The 17690-nt window shown below is 39.7% G+C and overlaps 2 protein-coding genes across 2 annotated transcripts; both read left to right on the top strand.

The window, feature by feature from the left end:
* The first annotated feature begins 5983 nt into the window (after positions 1-5983).
* On the top strand, positions 5984-11934 carry ap1m2 (adaptor related protein complex 1 subunit mu 2). Its single transcript, XM_046048371.1, has 12 exons — positions 5984-6214; positions 7563-7719; positions 7849-7916; positions 8099-8229; positions 8323-8470; positions 9238-9364; positions 9492-9634; positions 10083-10154; positions 10376-10534; positions 10681-10806; positions 11178-11253; positions 11559-11934. The coding sequence occupies exons 1-12, from the start codon at positions 6173-6175 to the stop codon at positions 11582-11584; spliced, it is 1275 nt and encodes a 424-aa protein (XP_045904327.1). The 5' UTR covers positions 5984-6172; the 3' UTR covers positions 11585-11934.
* Positions 11935-12143: 209 nt separating this feature from the next.
* On the top strand, positions 12144-14797 carry cdkn2d (cyclin-dependent kinase inhibitor 2D (p19, inhibits CDK4)). The gene is made up of 3 exons (XM_046048372.1): positions 12144-12339; positions 12728-12886; positions 13813-14797. Exons 2-3 carry the CDS (start codon positions 12746-12748, stop codon positions 14164-14166), a joined length of 495 nt encoding a protein of 164 aa, XP_045904328.1. The 5' UTR covers positions 12144-12339; positions 12728-12745; the 3' UTR covers positions 14167-14797.
* Positions 14798-17690: the final 2893 nt, after the last annotated feature.

Here is a 17690-nt window from a genome sequence, read left to right on the forward strand (position 1 = left end):
ACACATGCACAGAAGCATCGGCGCACACACACAAACACACGACCAAACGCAATGATCCACTCAAGGCTTATGCCTGGCGGCAATAATGACAAATGTACACTCTATAACTCTTTTAAATTTTTTCTTACAAATTTTTCATTGGAAAGTACCCAGAATGACTTCACGATTGCAATTAAGACATGAATTAGTGTTTTTTGTAATTCTGTTTAAGTCATTTTAAATTACTAAAACTAACTTGGCTTTAGATTTGGAAAATATTTCATGAACAGTTTCCTTAATATTTCTGTTTTCATAAGCCCTGACTAACATTTCATCCTATTCCCTCCCTAATGTGGAATTCAAGCCATACAAGAAAGAGAGGTGTCAGATAATATAAGGGTGCTGTCCAAGATGGACTGATGCACCCATAAAAGCAAACAACCAGCACACATACTCTCACTAATCTAATGAACACCCTCCATAATTCATGCCCAATAATGGTTCCTGTCTCTAAAGTAAAAGCATGAGCAGTGCTCTGTCTGCCCACATTGCACCAGAGTGCAGTTGGGTTGGTCACTAAGGAAACATGGTAAAGCATTAATAGCGAGTAATTTATCAGCAAGATACAGCACTATTCACAGAAAGGGAAGATGTATTGGTTTTATGAGGTTCAATGTTCAGAAACCAGTAACATAAAGTCATCATGAATAGTTATTAAGCAATAATAATAATATGAAAAACAGGTTGTAAATCATGTATGTATATGCTTCAGCTGAGTGCATGCATGACACGCAGACTAGAGGACCAGGATTTTCATGCCAGAGGTCACTGGCTATTTTCAGCCAGATGATATTTCCCCCTGGAGACTCTACTCTGACCCAAACTGAATGTAAAGGAGTAACATTCCTGTTCAAATGTGTCCATTTCATTTTTATAAAAGAAAGAAAGTTGACAATAATTAAAAAATGTCTTTAATTCAAAATCTCTCATGACACACAGTTGGTTTCGAAACACAATGGTTTCTAGGTATAAATAAGCCTGAGACACACCATGCTTAGATATGCAAGATGTGTGTTTGTGTGTGTATGTGACTCAATACACACAGCACCCGAGGCATAATTGGGCTGGGGGGACCAAACATGGCATGTATTTACACCATCATGCAGATTTCCATCTTCTTGATCTGCTGAATTATGATGTCAAGGATGATAGTGAGCTGGCTCGATCCTCCCTGTTCCTGGACCTAAGGAGACGCAAGGTCCCACTGGCCAGGCAGCCAGAGCCCCACTACCTTGGATTCAGAAGGAAATCCAAATACTTGATATCCACTCTGCTGGTTCGGGGGTTTGGTTTGTGTCCCTCACCTCCGTCAAGGCAACAGCCACATACGAAGGAGCCAGAAACTTGGATGTCTTCCCTCTGCTGATACGAACTGTCTCTCATTTATTCCTCAAGAACAATGTGTCACATTCACATCTTGAATGGCTGTTATGCATAACAATGCTTGTTATGCATAACAATACTTGTTATGCTTACCACTAAGGTAAGCATAACAACCTGCACCTTTGACTTTAGCTTAGAGAAAGCCTTTATCACCATCCATCGTCAACCGATTATCCTGCATACAGGGTCACGGGGGGCTGGAGCCAATCCCAGCTGACATTGGGCAAAAGGCGGGGTACACCCTGGACAGGTTGCCAGTCCACCTAAGGACAATTTAGAGTAACCTAGTCCGCATGTCTTTGGATGGTGGGAGGAAGCCAGAGCACCCTGAGAGAACCCACGCAAACACGGGGAGAACATGCAAAGTCCACGCAGAAAGGCCGGGAGAACCGTGAGGCGACAGTGCTAACCACTGCACCACTGCACCGCCCCGCCTTTATGACCAAGGCCATTAAATACCAACAACTCCTAAATACCACCTCAGAAGTGGGTTCTAGGTGCAAACTACTTCTTTTCATATTTGGCAGCTTAGGGTATACTCACTCAAAAAGTGAACTAAATGGCTTGCAAAATATTGCGCTGTCTCTGCTGTCATTGGTAGCAGTTATATATGGAGTAAACACTATTACCTATAAGCCTGAAAACTGCTGTATGCTTGGTATTGTGCCACTGGTCCATGATCTTGTGAATGTACTTTGTGTCCCTGTACTGTTCTCTTTTATGTGTACTTAAATAAAGTGTTAATGAATGTTTGAGCTGGGGTTGACGTCAGGGGCATGACCTGCTCTGGGACATGCTGCCATCAGCTTAGCGGACTGGGAAGCTGTGGTATGTCCTCTGTCAGAAACTGGTATCCACATTCCAGTGTAATTGACTTCACGCCCAACAGTGCAACATTTGATGAAGGAAGATGGTACATATAGTTTTGTGCATCCAGTTTACTTTTGATTATATTTGACATTGTTAAAATAATGGTAATTGCAACCACTAATGTGGCTAATTGTATCTAAGTAGAAATCTTATGTTTCCATCAGTAGCGGCATCATTGTTGACAGTTTACTATTCATTAACAAGCATCATTCTGTTCGATACCCATGAGGTAGTAGGCACATACACCTGAGACTCAGGTGACAATTGACACCTGTCCCCTGCTATGCTCTCTGTCACCCTCTCCTCACCTGACTATTTACATAATGTTCACTGTCTTCCTATTGGCCAGCTGGCAGGCAAAGGGTGGAGTTGTATCTCACACCACTGACTCGTAAGCAAAGGGGAGTGTCCACAAAAAGTGACAGCGGAAGGTGGATGGGAAGGAGGGGATGGAGAATAGATATTCCCCTGTCAGGTTACCAAACAGGGCACCAACTGTCCTAATGATAATGTAACAACAAGAGCCTGTTAGGTCTCTGCCTGCCAACCTCAGGGCAAAACAAGCCGAAACCACAGCATCTCCGGCTGCAGGAGGCAGAAGGACACAACTGATAAGCTTAAACTGTTTATTTTAATAAACTCTTAACTGAGGATGGATCTACTGTATAAGTGAAAGGCAGTGAAGGCCATGAGCAGCTCTGTTGGGCATCTCATATCAATTCCTAAACTAGCACTCACAGTGATTATCAAGGCACATATCACAGGAAATATCACTAATATCTCTTTCGCTCTGAGCTGCCATGCTGAGCTCAACTGCTCTGACCCTGAGGAGATAAAAGAAAACAGTTTAAAGCTTCCCAGGATACCATAATATTGATCTACGATGGATTTAAGGTTGTGTTCATGTTTTCAGAAACCCAGTTCACCTCGACTGAGCTCACTAAATGCCATCTATTTTAGTGATTCGATGATGTTAGGAGATGTGGTTCGTGGTTTAAAGTGGTTGATTTTTTTAATGGACTGAGGTTTTTTGTGCCTCATTCATTAATATTAGCAAAATAACAATCATTTTTTGCAGGAGTAGAACTAACAGGGGGCATCTTATGGCGCAGACAGGTGTCATAACACTTAATGCTAAGTCCAATCCTTCAATTTCAACTTGAGTTTTATACGGCCTATTTTAGAGATTTCTATTTCAGAGTTCTGTGAACTTTTGTGTGGGTTTAGTTGCAGTTATCATGTCGTTGAAATAGTGTAGCCAGATTGGGCAGTTTTCTGCCTGATGTAGGTAAAACTGCTTTTAGGTGGGTGGGGATGATTTGGGATACTTTTTAATTAATTCAAAGGGAGAGTTTAATTGACCAGGATGTAGATATACTCCCTTCAGACAAATATTAGATTCTAATCAGCCATTTCATAATGTTAAAAAAGGGCCATATTCATGGTAACCTTTATTACCGGGAGCATAGATAGAGAGTTTGCCCGTATGACAGAAGATTGCTCTAGGCCTCCCTTTTTCTTTAATATCAACAGTCCTGTTGGAATTACTGTGGATCATCTTCAGATGCTGGCCCCTGCAATTGTGGCAAACTTTCATTATTGATTAATCTGCAGATTATTTTCTTGAACGATCAACTAACTGTTTTGTCTAGAATATGTTTGGAAATTGCCATTATAATTTCACAAAGTCCTTCAGTCCCAGACCCAAAGATAATTATGTTTGACAATTAAAAGCAGCAAATCCTTACATGTGAAAAGCAGGAACCAGAGAATGTTGGCATTTTGGCTTTAAAGTTGACTAAAATAATTAAGCAACTATTAAAAGTCAGTCAACTTTCATTATTTCATCTCTTCTACTCTTCAACCCAGCTGTGATGTTACAGGTTAGACTGAGTTACTGACCCCTAGTTAATACTAACATGAACTCCATTTCCAAAGGGATGCATGTTGATGTTTTTCATCTTTCCTCACTTTGAAGTGTTACCATATTTGTAAAGGGCCACACGTCAGCCACTATAGAGGGATCCATAATCCGGGTCACATGAATCAATGCGGGAGTATCAAACACATGCAGTAGAAGCTGATAACGATGGTGTTTACATTAAGGAAAAATGCTCTTCCTGTAGCTTTAGATTGACGTGGGCTTTAAGTTCGACATTTAAAACCAAAATATTTGTGGATACTAAAGTTGACTGGAAAACCAACAAATGCTGACAACTGGGAAGTGGGTAAAATGGCCTCTCCTGTTAAAAATGTGACTGAACTGGTTTTAGACATTGCAAGTCTGTCCTTTAGCAAGGACATCCTACTATGGCTCATATCCTGTGTGAACACAACATTTTAAAGGTGCGGCTATCTCATTTATAGCTCAGATATGGTCATGTCTCATTGGGTAAACATAGTCCAGATAAGGAGACCCAAACCTATATGGACAAAAGGAGTGGGATATTGGAAAAGACTGATCTCCATCTGGCCCTCAGAGGCACACATTCACATGCCTCTGTTATGGCAGTGTGTTATTCTTAGTTCCGGCCTTCCTACACATGACTGATAAGAAGCATAGGAATATGGATGGAGGTTGGGATCTAGGGCATGATACCAAACAGAGAGGCCCAAAGGACGGCTGGTAAAATGTGGAGATCATGTAGAGCAAGCTTTATGGCTTAAGAAGCCCCCAGAGCATGTGATTAGTGATTCTGCAACCATGAGGCCAGAGGCTGCAGGTCACACACTCCCAGATAAAAGGTAGAGCAGAAGTGTGCCTTCTGGAGAATAAAAACCTTCTACAAGTACAGTATATTAAGATACGCTTTCTCTTTTTGAGGGTGTTCTGCAAAACTGCAATCTGTCCTTCAGATACAGATAAGGCAATGATGCCTTAAGTCAAGGCCGACACACTATTGCTGTTTCTCAAGAACATTTAAAACTCTAAGTTTACTTTACAAGGTATTTGACCGTTTTTGAAAATGTGGACAACAGCCATATTTCAAGTCTAATTATGTCATGTTATATATAATTAAAAGCCAGTAAACAGTGAGCTCTTTCAGATGATAAATTGATTCCTAAATCATTGAAGCTCTGTAGTAGGAGACTCCTGTGTTGCTGCACAATATTTACCTTGAGGATAAAATTAATTCAATTACAAAAGAGTCTCTGTTCTAAGTGCCCCAGTAAGCTATTAGAGTGAGCCAGCAAGACCCTGACAATGATGCAGCTAAATGGAATTCAGCCATCATTCATTGTATTATTTATCCCTGTGCTTTTCTTACCGTGACACATAAGCCCAGATTTAAATAAAAACATTGATAGACACACACAGACAAACTTTTGACAGGTTGTTTGCAGTTTTTTTATTTCATTTCCCAGAGCAAGGGTAAAAAAAGGTTTGCTGGTAGAGTTATGGCTGAAAACAATTTGGCCATGAGTAGGATAAGATGTAGGCTATATGATACAAAGTGCCCTTATTAGGGCTTTTTCTGTTGTGGTCAAAGAAACCAAACATTTTCCCATTTGAGAGAAAAGGATAAACGCAGCCAGACGCATCAACGTGGTGTCGCACACTTTTTGTCCCTGCTATGACTTGTTTGTCTGTGGCTCTCTCTAGCGGACAAACTGAGCAGCACACCCTTCTCCTTCCCCTTCTATCCCTCCCCCTGCTGCTCAGGTGAGCTGGTAAATGTTTTACCTGCAAGTGATGACGTCACCTTAAGGAAAAAGAAACGGTGGAGCTCAAGATCGATCACCTCAGGCTGATGAAAGCCTCTCACCTTAGTTTGGATGGAGAAAGCAAATTCTAACCAGTGAAGACTCGAGTTGGACTTTAAACTTGACTTTGTGGATTCGTGGACTCGCATGTTGAGCTGCTGTGGGTACAAACACGATGTCTGCCTCAGCTATATTTGTGTTGGACCTGAAGGGGAAGGTATGACAATGCTAGAGCTCGTATAGATAGCCCACTCACAATTGCTTCCATGACTTTTTCAGCTACACAAGCTATAAAATCCTACTGTTATTCCGTATTTTGGCTGTTTATGTTACCTTTTAAACTGTTGAATGTTAACAATTGACAGCTTTTGCGTCGTTAAAAATTAATTAGAGCTTGCGACACAGTCATTCATTGGCCTTCTCTACTTTACTTCCGGGATACGTCTGTCAGTGGAAATACGGCCTTAAATAACTTGACTGAAAGTGACCAGTTGTGCTGCAGCACACACCTGCAGCTTCCAGTTGTGACGTATGTATCACCATCTTTTTGTTGTCACGGCGCATGACACAAACATCCTTTTCTCTCCAGACAGATAAATGTAACCCGACGCACACGTTAGTGTTACCGAGAAACGGGAACTACACACATGGTTTCAGGTGTTCACATTAAAAGGCTGTGTAACTTGTGTACAGCAAAACGTAACGTGATATTTAATTTTATCTGATCTGCAGCAAGCTATAACCTTAAGGTTGTTGCATGTAGAGCAGGTTTGACCTGTTTTGCATCTGTCTTATCTCGGACATTTCTTTCCAGACCTATAGTAGGTCATTGTTCTTAAATTATGAAGGTTACAGGGTTTAAGTGACAGAATTTGTAAGCCCCTACCCGTTCTACTTAATTATGTAACAGTGTAATGGCGCTGCCCTAAATCACGAATTTCTATTGAACGTGCAATCAGTGGTGGAGAAAGTATTCAGATCCTTTACCTAAATAAAAGTAGGCTACTAATAATACACTGTTAAAATACTCTGTTACAAGTAAAAATCCTGCATCCTGCAGAACAATGGTAGATTATTATGATTATTACTCATGTATTATGGATTAACCTTCTGATAATTTTCTCACTTAATCGTCTGCTCTAGTTAAGCTAATATCTTTAGATTGCTTGTTTTCTCCCAATAACAGACAAAAAACTAAAGAGATTTCATTTAAAATAATAGAAAAGCAGCAAATCCTTACAACTGAGAGGCTAGAACTAGAAACTGACACTGTTATTAAGGACAGTTCAGGAATCAAAATTAAAGTGCACTGACTAATCAATTAATCAACTACTGTGATTCACAGTAATGGGTAACAAAGAAGTCACCAAATTAAGTTGCCAAAATTTTTTTGAAACATACAGTTAGTTTGAATATTACCTAATATATCATTGTTGGTATCTGTGTTCCTTCTCAGCTCTAGGCCAACAGCATGTGCAAAATATTACTTCTATACTACTTCAATTGTAGATTTAGTTTAACACACAGCTGTCTGATAACCTTGTGGTGTTATCCTCCGTTCTCAGGTGCTGATTTGTCGGAACTACAAAGGTGATGTGGACATGGCAGAGATCGACCACTTCATGCCTTTACTCATGCAACATGACGAGGAAGGGCTTCTCTGCCCCGTGCTGTCACGTGGCAATGTTCACTTCATGTGGATCAAACACAGCAACCTGTACCGTATCCTTGTCCTACATGTGGCATGAGCCTCACAAGTAAAACACATTCAAGAGAATATCATTTGTTACATCCTTTGACTCTAACAAAACATGAATGTGTAAAATACTCCTTGACCTGATCTCGGCACAGTGGTGGCCACTACGAACAAGAACTCTAACGCCTCCCTTGTGTACTCATTTTTATACAAACTAGTTGAGGTGAGTCACACATACAGTACTGACTTATAATTTAAATGTTTCTTGTAAATATTTATAACGTGTATTTATATGAAGAGCCAGTGGAAGATGGCAAACAAAGATAGTGATAATCCAAAGTAAAAACATTCTGTAACTCAGACCCACAACAGGTAAGGCTGATGTCTTCTGTGCGTATCCTGCAGGTGTTCACGGAGTACTTCAAAGAGCTGGAGGAGGAGAGCATTCAGGACAATTTTGTGGTTGTCTATGAGCTGCTAGATGAGCTGATGGACTTTGGCTTCCCTCAGACTACCGACAGCAAGATCCTACAGGAGTGAGACGCCGCAAGACGCACATGCAGACATATAAATATTAAGTATTTGTACATATCACAGCAGGTCATCTCTTCTCACCTCACCTCTTTCAGATACATCACTCAGGAAGGTGCCAAGCTTGAGGTGGCAAAGTCCAAGGTGCCGACCACAGTCACCAACGCTGTCTCCTGGAGGTCAGAGGGGATCAAATACAAGAAGAATGAGGTCTTTATTGATGTCATCGAGTCCATCAACGTACTGGTAAGATGGGATATAGGGCATATTCATTATTTAAGTCACTCAGAGCTGTCTTAAAAAATCTGCTTGGCTTGTAAAAACTGGATATCACCTGTTTTGTTTACCACAGGATCCTGGGTTCATTTATAATTCATAAAAGTTAGAGTAAATGGTTCAGTTGGGCAGTCACTGTATTGCTAATTGTATTCTAAAGTATTATTATATCTTTGCACATTTGTATTATTAATTTTTTTTTTTACATTGTTAAAGGTAAATTTGTTGTGCTGAATAGGCCATAATAGAGCCAGAACTGCATACATTTTCTGTATAGTAATTACTAAGTATATTTTAAGTGAAGTTTGCTTTTACACTCAGCCATTCATATTAGTAGTTTAAGTACTGTAGTAGTGTCATAAGTCGTAGTATAAGAAAACATACACAGTAGAAATTCACACTATATCTTGGGATGTTTTTTTACTTCTGTGTTTACTGTTTAATGTAATTAACTGAATCAGATTAGTATGATTTATTCAGTTAAACAGTTTCCTCCTAAGGGAGTGGTTTAGCTCACCTGGTAGAGCACGTGCCTCGTGTACAAGGCTGAGTCCTTACTGCTTTGGCCAAGGTTCGAAACTGATGTGTGGCCCTTTCCTATGTGTCGCACCCCCCATCTCTTTCTCCCTCATTTCCTACCGATATCCACTGTCCTGTCGATTAAAGTCGAAAAGCGCTCCCAAATATATCTTAAAGTTTCTTCTGATTGATTCACCACTGCTTATTGTTTTGGTCAGGTGAATGCCAATGGCAGTGTGATGAGCAGTGACATTGTGGGCAGCATCAAGCTCAAAACCATGCTCTCTGGGATGCCTGAACTGCGGCTGGGCCTTAATGATCGAGTGCTTTTTGCTCTCACCGGACGTACGTACTCAGCCTGTCTAACCACGTCCATCTACTACTCCACTTATCCAGCTGGATGTGTAGCTAATCCATCTTCTTTGGTTGTGTTTAAGTTAATAGCACTGATTTATGTCGTGTTTGTGTTCAGGTGACAAGGGAAAGACAGTGGTGATGGAGGACGTGAAGTTCCACCAGTGTGTCCGTCTCTCTCGCTTCGACAGTGACCGAACAATCTCCTTCATTCCTCCAGATGGGGAGTCTGAACTCATGTCCTACCGCATCAACACCCATGTTAGTCCAATTCACACTAAATCGTTTACTTTCGTAACTTACACCATGTGACATGTTTATGCCTCACACATTGCATTAGTGACATGCTTTAAACCAAAGTCATGTAAATACATGTATGTTTAGAAGGTCAGAGTACCAAAATTGCTGATGTTGCTCGTGGCATATTCTACCTGTTAGAAATGACAGATAGAGAGATAGATATATAGATTGATACATTAATAAGGCTTGATTTATTTAGGTGTAATAAATAAAACAAGAACTTTCATTGTGCAGAAATTATGAGTCTAGTAGTGCAACTCCACAATCCAAATTGCACCTTATAGGACTATCTATGTAAACACACACAACTTAAATGAATATGTATACTGAATAATATGCATATGTATCTCCAGAAAGCATGTATATGTAGTTTTAATTTTGCTCAAACCCCATCCTTCATCTCTTACAGGTGAAGCCTCTGATATGGATTGAATCGATCATAGAGAAATTCTCTCACAGTAGAGTGGAAATCATGGTTAAGGTACTGACCAACTGTATTTTCAAATACACTGGCAACAAAATCTTATTTTAAATATTTCATGTCACTGGAGATGTATACTTTGGGAATGGTGAAACAAACAGTTAAAGCTTGAAAAGCACAAGAATTAAAGCAAATGTTATTCGGTTGTGGTTAGTGTTACTGGTCGTCTCAAACTTGTGTCTCCTGTTGTTGCTCCCTGTTATATTGTGTTGTGTTTCTAGGCAAAGGGACAATTTAAAAAACAGTCTGTGGCAAATAATGTGGAGGTGAGGGTCCCCGTCCCCAGTGATGCCGACTCACCCAAGTTCAAAACCAGCACAGGCCATGCCAAATATGTGCCTGAGAAGAACCTGGTGGTGTGGACCATCAAGTCTTTCCCTGTGAGAAATCACAACTCAGTTTGTTATATGCAAAGCACATTGGCTTCAAATTCTGTTACTTTCTTAATGTATATTGCATTGTAGTTTACCTCTTTGTCTCTCTGTCTAATCCATTTGTCCATGTGTGCGTCCATCCATCCGTCCAGGGAGGAAAAGAGTTTCTAATGAGAGCTCATTTTGGTCTGCCCAGTGTGGAGAAAGATGAGCTTGAGGGCAAACCTCCCATTACCGTCAAATTTGAAATCCCATACTTCACAGTGTCAGGAATACAGGTGTGTGTGTGTGTGTTTATGCTGATGCTCTTCTTTTAGTGTCAAACAACCACAGAATAATGCCTGTGGCAGCATGAGTCAAGTGGTCCATCTGAGAGCAAAACCCATTTATTGTGGATTTGAGGCCTGTCAGAACGTGTTACACCTTGTTTATATCAATTGGACAATTATAAAGCTCTTACTGATCTCACCTGATAAGGCCTGCTTTGCATGGGGCGTGTACAGTTTATAGCCTGTGGATAGTCAAGTCAGGTCCTGTAAGAGATGATATTATGTGCTCAGACTGGCAAACTAGATTTCATTTTATTGCCGATGGTCTTTCTTGCCTGAACGCGTTGTGTCTCTCTGTCTCACTCACTCTTTTTTAACAGGTGCGATATATGAAGATCATTGAGAAAAGTGGTTACCAGGCTTTACCGTGGGTCCGGTACATTACACAGAGTGGAGGTACATTCATATTTTCTATTAAACGTCAGTTTAATGTGACATACTGTTTTCTAGACATATTGTACTATATAAGCAAATGCTCAGTCAGATACACATGGATGAATCAGAATCAGAAGGAACTTTATTGCCAAGTAGTGTTTTACACATACGAGGAATTTGCTGTGGTGATAAGTTGCTACATGTAGACAAACATACAGTCAACATAAATAAATGTAGAAATATATAAATAATATAGAATAGAAGCATTTGAATCACATTTTACTTCATCATTTTCTCTTACATTTGTTTTTTTTTTTTTTGTTTAGACTACCAGCTGAGGACCAATGTATAAAGCCTGAGGAATCACTGGATATTTATCACTTCCAGCACCTGGAGTCGAGCATCATTGATCACTTGATTGAAAGAAAGTCTTGACATTTCACCTGTCAGTGATCTTATTTTATCTGTGAAATCTATGTGCAACATGATTTTAATGTTACTATTGCGGGACCACTGCAAATTATGTAAATGCAATGAAATTATTCCCTTAATTTGTACAAAGTTCTGTATGTTTGTTGTGTCTGTGTTTTTCTTGTTTGCAACACCATATGGCAGATTTTGTCCTCATGTTGTAGTAACGCATTGTGCAATCACAGTCACCAAATTCCGCGTAAAATTAAAAACTTACACCCGCCTTTTTTGCACACTTGCTTCTGTAGAAATACAACCAAAGGTCAGAAATGTGAATGAACTGCTTTTGAAGATATCAACGTATACGAATCGCCCGCTTTCTTCGCTACGGGCTCTGATTGGTCGACCGTGGCTGTTACCACAGTGATGGTGTAGTAACAGAGTTGTAACGCCGCCCCTTTAACCATATATGGAAGAGCAACGCCCTCTGGACGAGCTGTGATTGGTCAGCGTGTGTTCTCTCCAATGTTTGTAAATTGTAGTACGGAGACACGGCTGTGTAGATCTCAGCGCGCAAATGTATTTTCTAATGTTGATAAACCTTCCTTGTTTGGATTGTATTTAAAAAATACTGGTCTTTAGAAATAGCGGGATCGAAAATCTTGCGACGTTGTGGATCTTAAGGAACCGAACAAGGTAACGTTATGCTTAAAGGCTCTGTCCCTTTTTCTAGTTTTAATGTTAGCGGTTAGCCTGGATGCTAATTGTTTTTCTAATTCAGTTGAGGCGAACCGTCTCTAGGTAGAACAAATGTTTTAACACCGCTTTGTTGTTTAAACGCACGATGTGTTACCAAGACCTAATGTAACATTACGCTAGCACATTCAAATAATATGGCGTCAACGGGGAACTGAAGCTTACGTTAGCCCGGATGCTTTAAGTTAGTAGCTAGCTGTAGTAGCCGAAGTTAATCTTCCTGAATCCTGGCGTCCGTCTTTAGTGTTCATTACACTGTTATTGCCATCACGAGGAGCCCGTGTTTGAATGTCTGTGTAAGTGTTTTTGTACATCTCCCACTGAACAGGCAGAAAGAGAGACTATAATGGTCCTTAGTCAGATGGATGCCGGTAAAGCTTTGACGGCGGCAGCAGCCAAAGGAAATACAAGCGAGGTGCTGAGGATCCTGGAGGAATGCAGAGTGCATCCTGATACTCTCAATGAATTTGGCAGGACTGCGCTACAGGTGAGGACCAAGTCGAAAAAATGCTGATATATTTAAGTATATATCAACTGCATACAAACATATAACGTTACTGTTAGTCCAGGTGGTTCTTCGGTTACAGACTCTTCCTTTGCTCTTGACATAAAAAGGACACAAGGCTTTTCTTAACTTTTTCTCTCCAGAAGAAATGGTCTGGATGTTTTATGTTAGAATCAAGTAAGTTAGTACCTGGAAACCTGCAAAATGTTGAATATGTGATGATAGAAATTAATAAAAAAAGAGGTTATACACTCATTTGGCAATATACAAGTTAAACTTCAAACTAATGGCAGTCAAATGCATTTTATTCTTTAAAAGTCAGAAGCTGGATAAAATCGACGTCTTCAAATTGCCTGTTTTGTCCAACCAGCAGTCCAAAACCCCCAAAATATTTAATTGATTTTAAAATAAAGAGAAAATCAGCCAGTCCTCACATTTGAGAAGACAGATCCAGATAATGTTAGGAAGTTTTGCCTGATAATTGACTTTTAAACCAATTAATTGTTTCAGCTCTGCTAAATAGAAACACCCCTTAGTATGATTTAAAAAAAAAAAAAAAAAAGAATAATCAACATGTCTCTAAAACACTTAAAAAAAAAACTGAACATTATAACCTTTGTGAAGATACTGTTGTATTAGACTGCAATTGTTTCACTTAGGTGTACCTGATTGTATAAAGATGACTCAATACAGATTTTTATATTCTCATTAACACTATAGACAGCTACTGTATTTAATTCTTCACCAGGTCCCACTTTACAGATTTAGACTAAAAGAAACATTAATAAGGATTAGATCTCCTAGGAGATCCTTGACCTGAAACATTTAGAGAATTTATGGTCACAGCATGCCATCTACACACAGGTGCTGAATTGCTCTCTTCACCACTCCTCTGATATCTCCTACAGGTGATGATGATGGGGAACTCCAAGATCGCCAGTTTGCTGTTGGAAAAAGGAGCAGATCCCAACGTGCAGGACAAACACGGGATAGCGCCCATCCATGATGCAGCCCGGACAGGATTCCTGGACACTGTGCAGGTTCTGGTGGAGTACGGCGCTTTGGTAAACATCCCGGACCAGAGTGGTGCCCTGCCTATCCACATCGCCATCCGAGAAGGCCACCGTGATGTCGTGGAGTTCTTGGCGCCACGGTCTGACCTGAAGCATGCCAACATCAGCGGTCAGACAGCGATAGACGTGGCCCGAGCTTCACGTGTGCCTGATATGATTGACTTGCTTTTCGCTCACATTCATAGTTAGTCAGAAGTCTGTGTGCGGGGTGCTTTCTGGGTGACCCTAACCTAACTTTTTTTGCTTCAAACCTGGTGACTTGAATTCATTGCTGTGTAAAGGATTCTTTATTTTTTTTTTTTTTTTTTGTTTGTTAATAGTGGCTCAGCATTAATATGTGACACAGGACATATTGTCTTGGCAGCTTATTTTCATTGGATAGGTGGCTATATACAGTAGACACCTCTTTTGCACAGTGCAATTTAGGCACCTATATGTTTTCCCTATTAATTGGGAGTGCACATTTGTAGATAGTTCCCCCAGTGTTTTGTAATCATTGCCTTATTTCCATTGTGTATGAATTGTAACAGTTGATACATTGTATGTGTTTTTAACCATTTCTACAAAACTTGACATGGTGCACCCTGATTGCTTTTCATAGTTTTGTTTCTCTTGTTACCTTCTCTCTATTAAATGTACTTAGACTTTGAATTTACTCTTATTTATTGTTGGAATAAGACTGAATATTCCTGTGACTTTGTAAATAGCAACATTTATTGTGATTTGTTGAAATGTTATTTATATAAATACTTATACAAAAGTGAGATTATTCACTTTGCTATTTGAAGAAGAAAACACAAAATAAAAGTGTTGAACTTGAGGTCATAGTTTTCATTTTAAACAGTATACTGGTTTAGCTACGCAGAAGTTGGCAAGACACTGACTGTAGCTACCACTGAGTATTGTTCTGGGATTTAGGATCTTTAAAGACCTGACTTTACATATGATCACTAGTGGTCGCCTGATAGGGGTTTCTCAATGGCCGATTCTAATATTTGGAAAGCAGGGCAGCTGATTGCAGATATCAAAAGAAAAGTCACATGTAATTCCATTGCATGTAGAGAACAATCTAATATAACGTGGTTCTCTCAGCCAGTAACTTGTTTTAGATGGAGTTATCAATTAATGAAATAGAAAAATACATTGGGTTATGCTGTAGATTTCAGAACATGACTGGTGTTTAAGGGTGCGGGTATCGACTGATGCAGATTATCTCAAAATGACCGATTAATTGGTCAACTGACTTATATTGGAAATAAGACAAGATAAGAAAGGTGACAGAACAAAATTATGCTACATAAACACTTCTCTTTAATTAGTGCTTTCCTTGTGAAATACTTTACCTCCTCTGGCCTGTAAGAATGATCTAAATGTGAAAAATCTGAAACTGCTCACAATTCAATGGCAAATGCAACGAGGGGTTCTGAGTAGACATCAGTGGTCATAAAGCAAACATTTTAGGAACAACTGACTGACATATTTATAAATTTTTTATTCATTCTTTACAGTTCTGTTAATAGTACTCTTTTATCAATAAAAAACATACAAACAAGAAAACAACACAATTAAATGATGATCATTTTGGGGGACTTTGTTAAACCACATTAATAACATTTTCCTTTACATTCATAGCAATCTGACATATTCTGCCTTAAGAGACAAATCAGTGTGCTTTCTGTACTTTGTTCCCCGTGTTATATGCATCCTCAAGTGTTCGGCACTTCCCCAAGGTTGATTTATCAAGGGCATTTATAATAACTCCACACTGGAATGCACTGCGCAGTGAAAGCCCTCTCAAAGGTCATACAGATAACTGTACTGAAACTCAAAATGAATGGAGGGCCCTGTTTTGTTGAAGCCTGTAGGTAACGGTGGCAGAGTTTGCTGATGTTTGTACTCAGGGCTCTTATAGTACAATGGGTATTTTGTTTGCTTGTGTGCCGCGGGCCAACTTTGGCAGCCCACAGAGGAGATATAGTTCTGTGCTGCCGGACCGCTTTATAGAGATGTCACAGAAAGGCTGTGTATGTTATTTACATGTGCTTCATGTGCATTTGTCACAGTGTCAGCACATCTTGTCTGAAACACATTTAAATGTAATTTAAACTTTGACCAATTATCTGAATTGATTTTACAGAGAAAGCTTGCACTGAGCCTTTGCTATTAATTAAAGTAACTTTCTCAAGTACTTTACTGATAAAGATGTATAAATAGCTCATAAAAATATGATTAAAGTACTCTGTAAATATAGATTAGCTACTAATAGTAATATTAAACACTCACATGACAGGTGCGTGCGTGTCTGCGTTATGAGTATTTTGTTTGATACTTTATGTACATTTGATAATACTTGCATATGCTGATAATACTTCTGTACCTTTACTCAAGTAAAATTTGAAGGCTAACTGTGGCGTTGCTACTTTTACTTAAGTAAAAGCTTCAAATAAGTCTTCCACCACTGGATTTAATAGCCTGCAGTCTGCAGTTGCATGTTGTTGTCACCTTCCTGTTTCAGATTTACATAGTCCCACACATGCACACCTGCTGGGAGATGCACAGTCCAACCACAGTATTTGACATTTAGGTAATGAACAACTCTACTCTAGCAGCTTGAGTTTAAATGCAACCCTCAAGGGTAGTTCATCATTGTTGAGGAAAGAAAACAAAAAATAAGTGATTCACCTTCCCCGCCCATATTTTCAGCAAACAGCAAACGTCCGGGTCATAAGTCTGCTTCTCCATCTCTTGTGCGACCCCTCCCTCATCTTGTGTAACAGCTACAAATAATATTTCAGTATGTGTCCACACCCTCACAAAAGAGTTGCAAACATGTTAGTGAAACATGCCGCCTTAGACAGACCTGCCTCCAGCCACCAGGTAGAGCTCCATGACTTCACTGAGCAAGTGTGGGTGTCTTGCTAGATGAGCAAATACTCCCTTTACAGTATCAACACTGTTGTGGTTTGTTTATTCTGCAGCGAGGGAGAGATACAGTAACAGTGAGGTAACCTCAAGAGGTAGTAGGAGTAGACTTAAAAAATCACTATCAGCCTACTCCCTCACTAATGTGGAAAAGACACGCAAAGCAGTGAGGGAACAAATGATGACAACACTGAGTTATGATGAAAATACGAATATTATAACTCTGACTGAATACATCTAAGTGGTCACAGTGTACACCTTTTTAAAGTATTTTTGGGTAGCGTTTTCCTTTATAAGGTAACAGATTGAGGAGAACAGACAGGAATTGAAGAGAGAAATTGGGGATGACATGCAACAACGGACTCCAACCGACTCTAACTTGGGGATGTTGCAATTACAGGGTCAACAGCATAAGGATGCCCCTTACCGCTGTTTTAGAGCTGCATCAGTAGGTCGATTTACAGAAAATTAACTGGCAACTAAATTTTTAGTCATTGTTGGAAAATATGCCAAATGTTTTATGGTTCCAAGTAATGAAATGTGAGAATGTGCAGCTCTTCCGTGTCTTTTCCTTACATTTTAGTAAAATGACTCTCTTTGGATATTGGGCAGTGAGTCAAACAAAACAAGATATTGAAGACATCGCCTTGGGCTCCAGGAAAAGGAGTTAAAGGATAGGTTTGCATCTTTTCTTAATATAATTCCTCCTGTCCATACAGGACACCCTCCTAAAACAACTACATTATAAGAAATGGTGGACAAACTCCACATCCCTTGTATGTTTAAAATTT

This window comes from Micropterus dolomieu, linkage group LG04 (genome assembly GCF_021292245.1).
Source record: "Micropterus dolomieu isolate WLL.071019.BEF.003 ecotype Adirondacks linkage group LG04, ASM2129224v1, whole genome shotgun sequence".
Taxonomy (NCBI): domain Eukaryota; kingdom Metazoa; phylum Chordata; class Actinopteri; order Centrarchiformes; family Centrarchidae; genus Micropterus; species Micropterus dolomieu.

Coding starts and splice junctions, on each gene's coding strand:
- ap1m2 (XM_046048371.1), top strand. CDS start 6,173: ATGTCTGCCTCAGCTATATTTGTGTTGGACCTGAAGGGGAAG. Junction 8,230..8,322: donor GACAGCAAGATCCTACAGGA/GTGAGACGCCGC, acceptor CACCTCTTTCAG/ATACATCACTCAGGAAGGTG. Junction 10,535..10,680: donor GGACCATCAAGTCTTTCCCT/GTGAGAAATCAC, acceptor CCATCCGTCCAG/GGAGGAAAAGAGTTTCTAAT.
- cdkn2d (XM_046048372.1), top strand. CDS start 12,746: ATGGTCCTTAGTCAGATGGATGCCGGTAAAGCTTTGACGGCGGCAGCA. Junction 12,887..13,812: donor TTGGCAGGACTGCGCTACAG/GTGAGGACCAAG, acceptor TATCTCCTACAG/GTGATGATGATGGGGAACTC.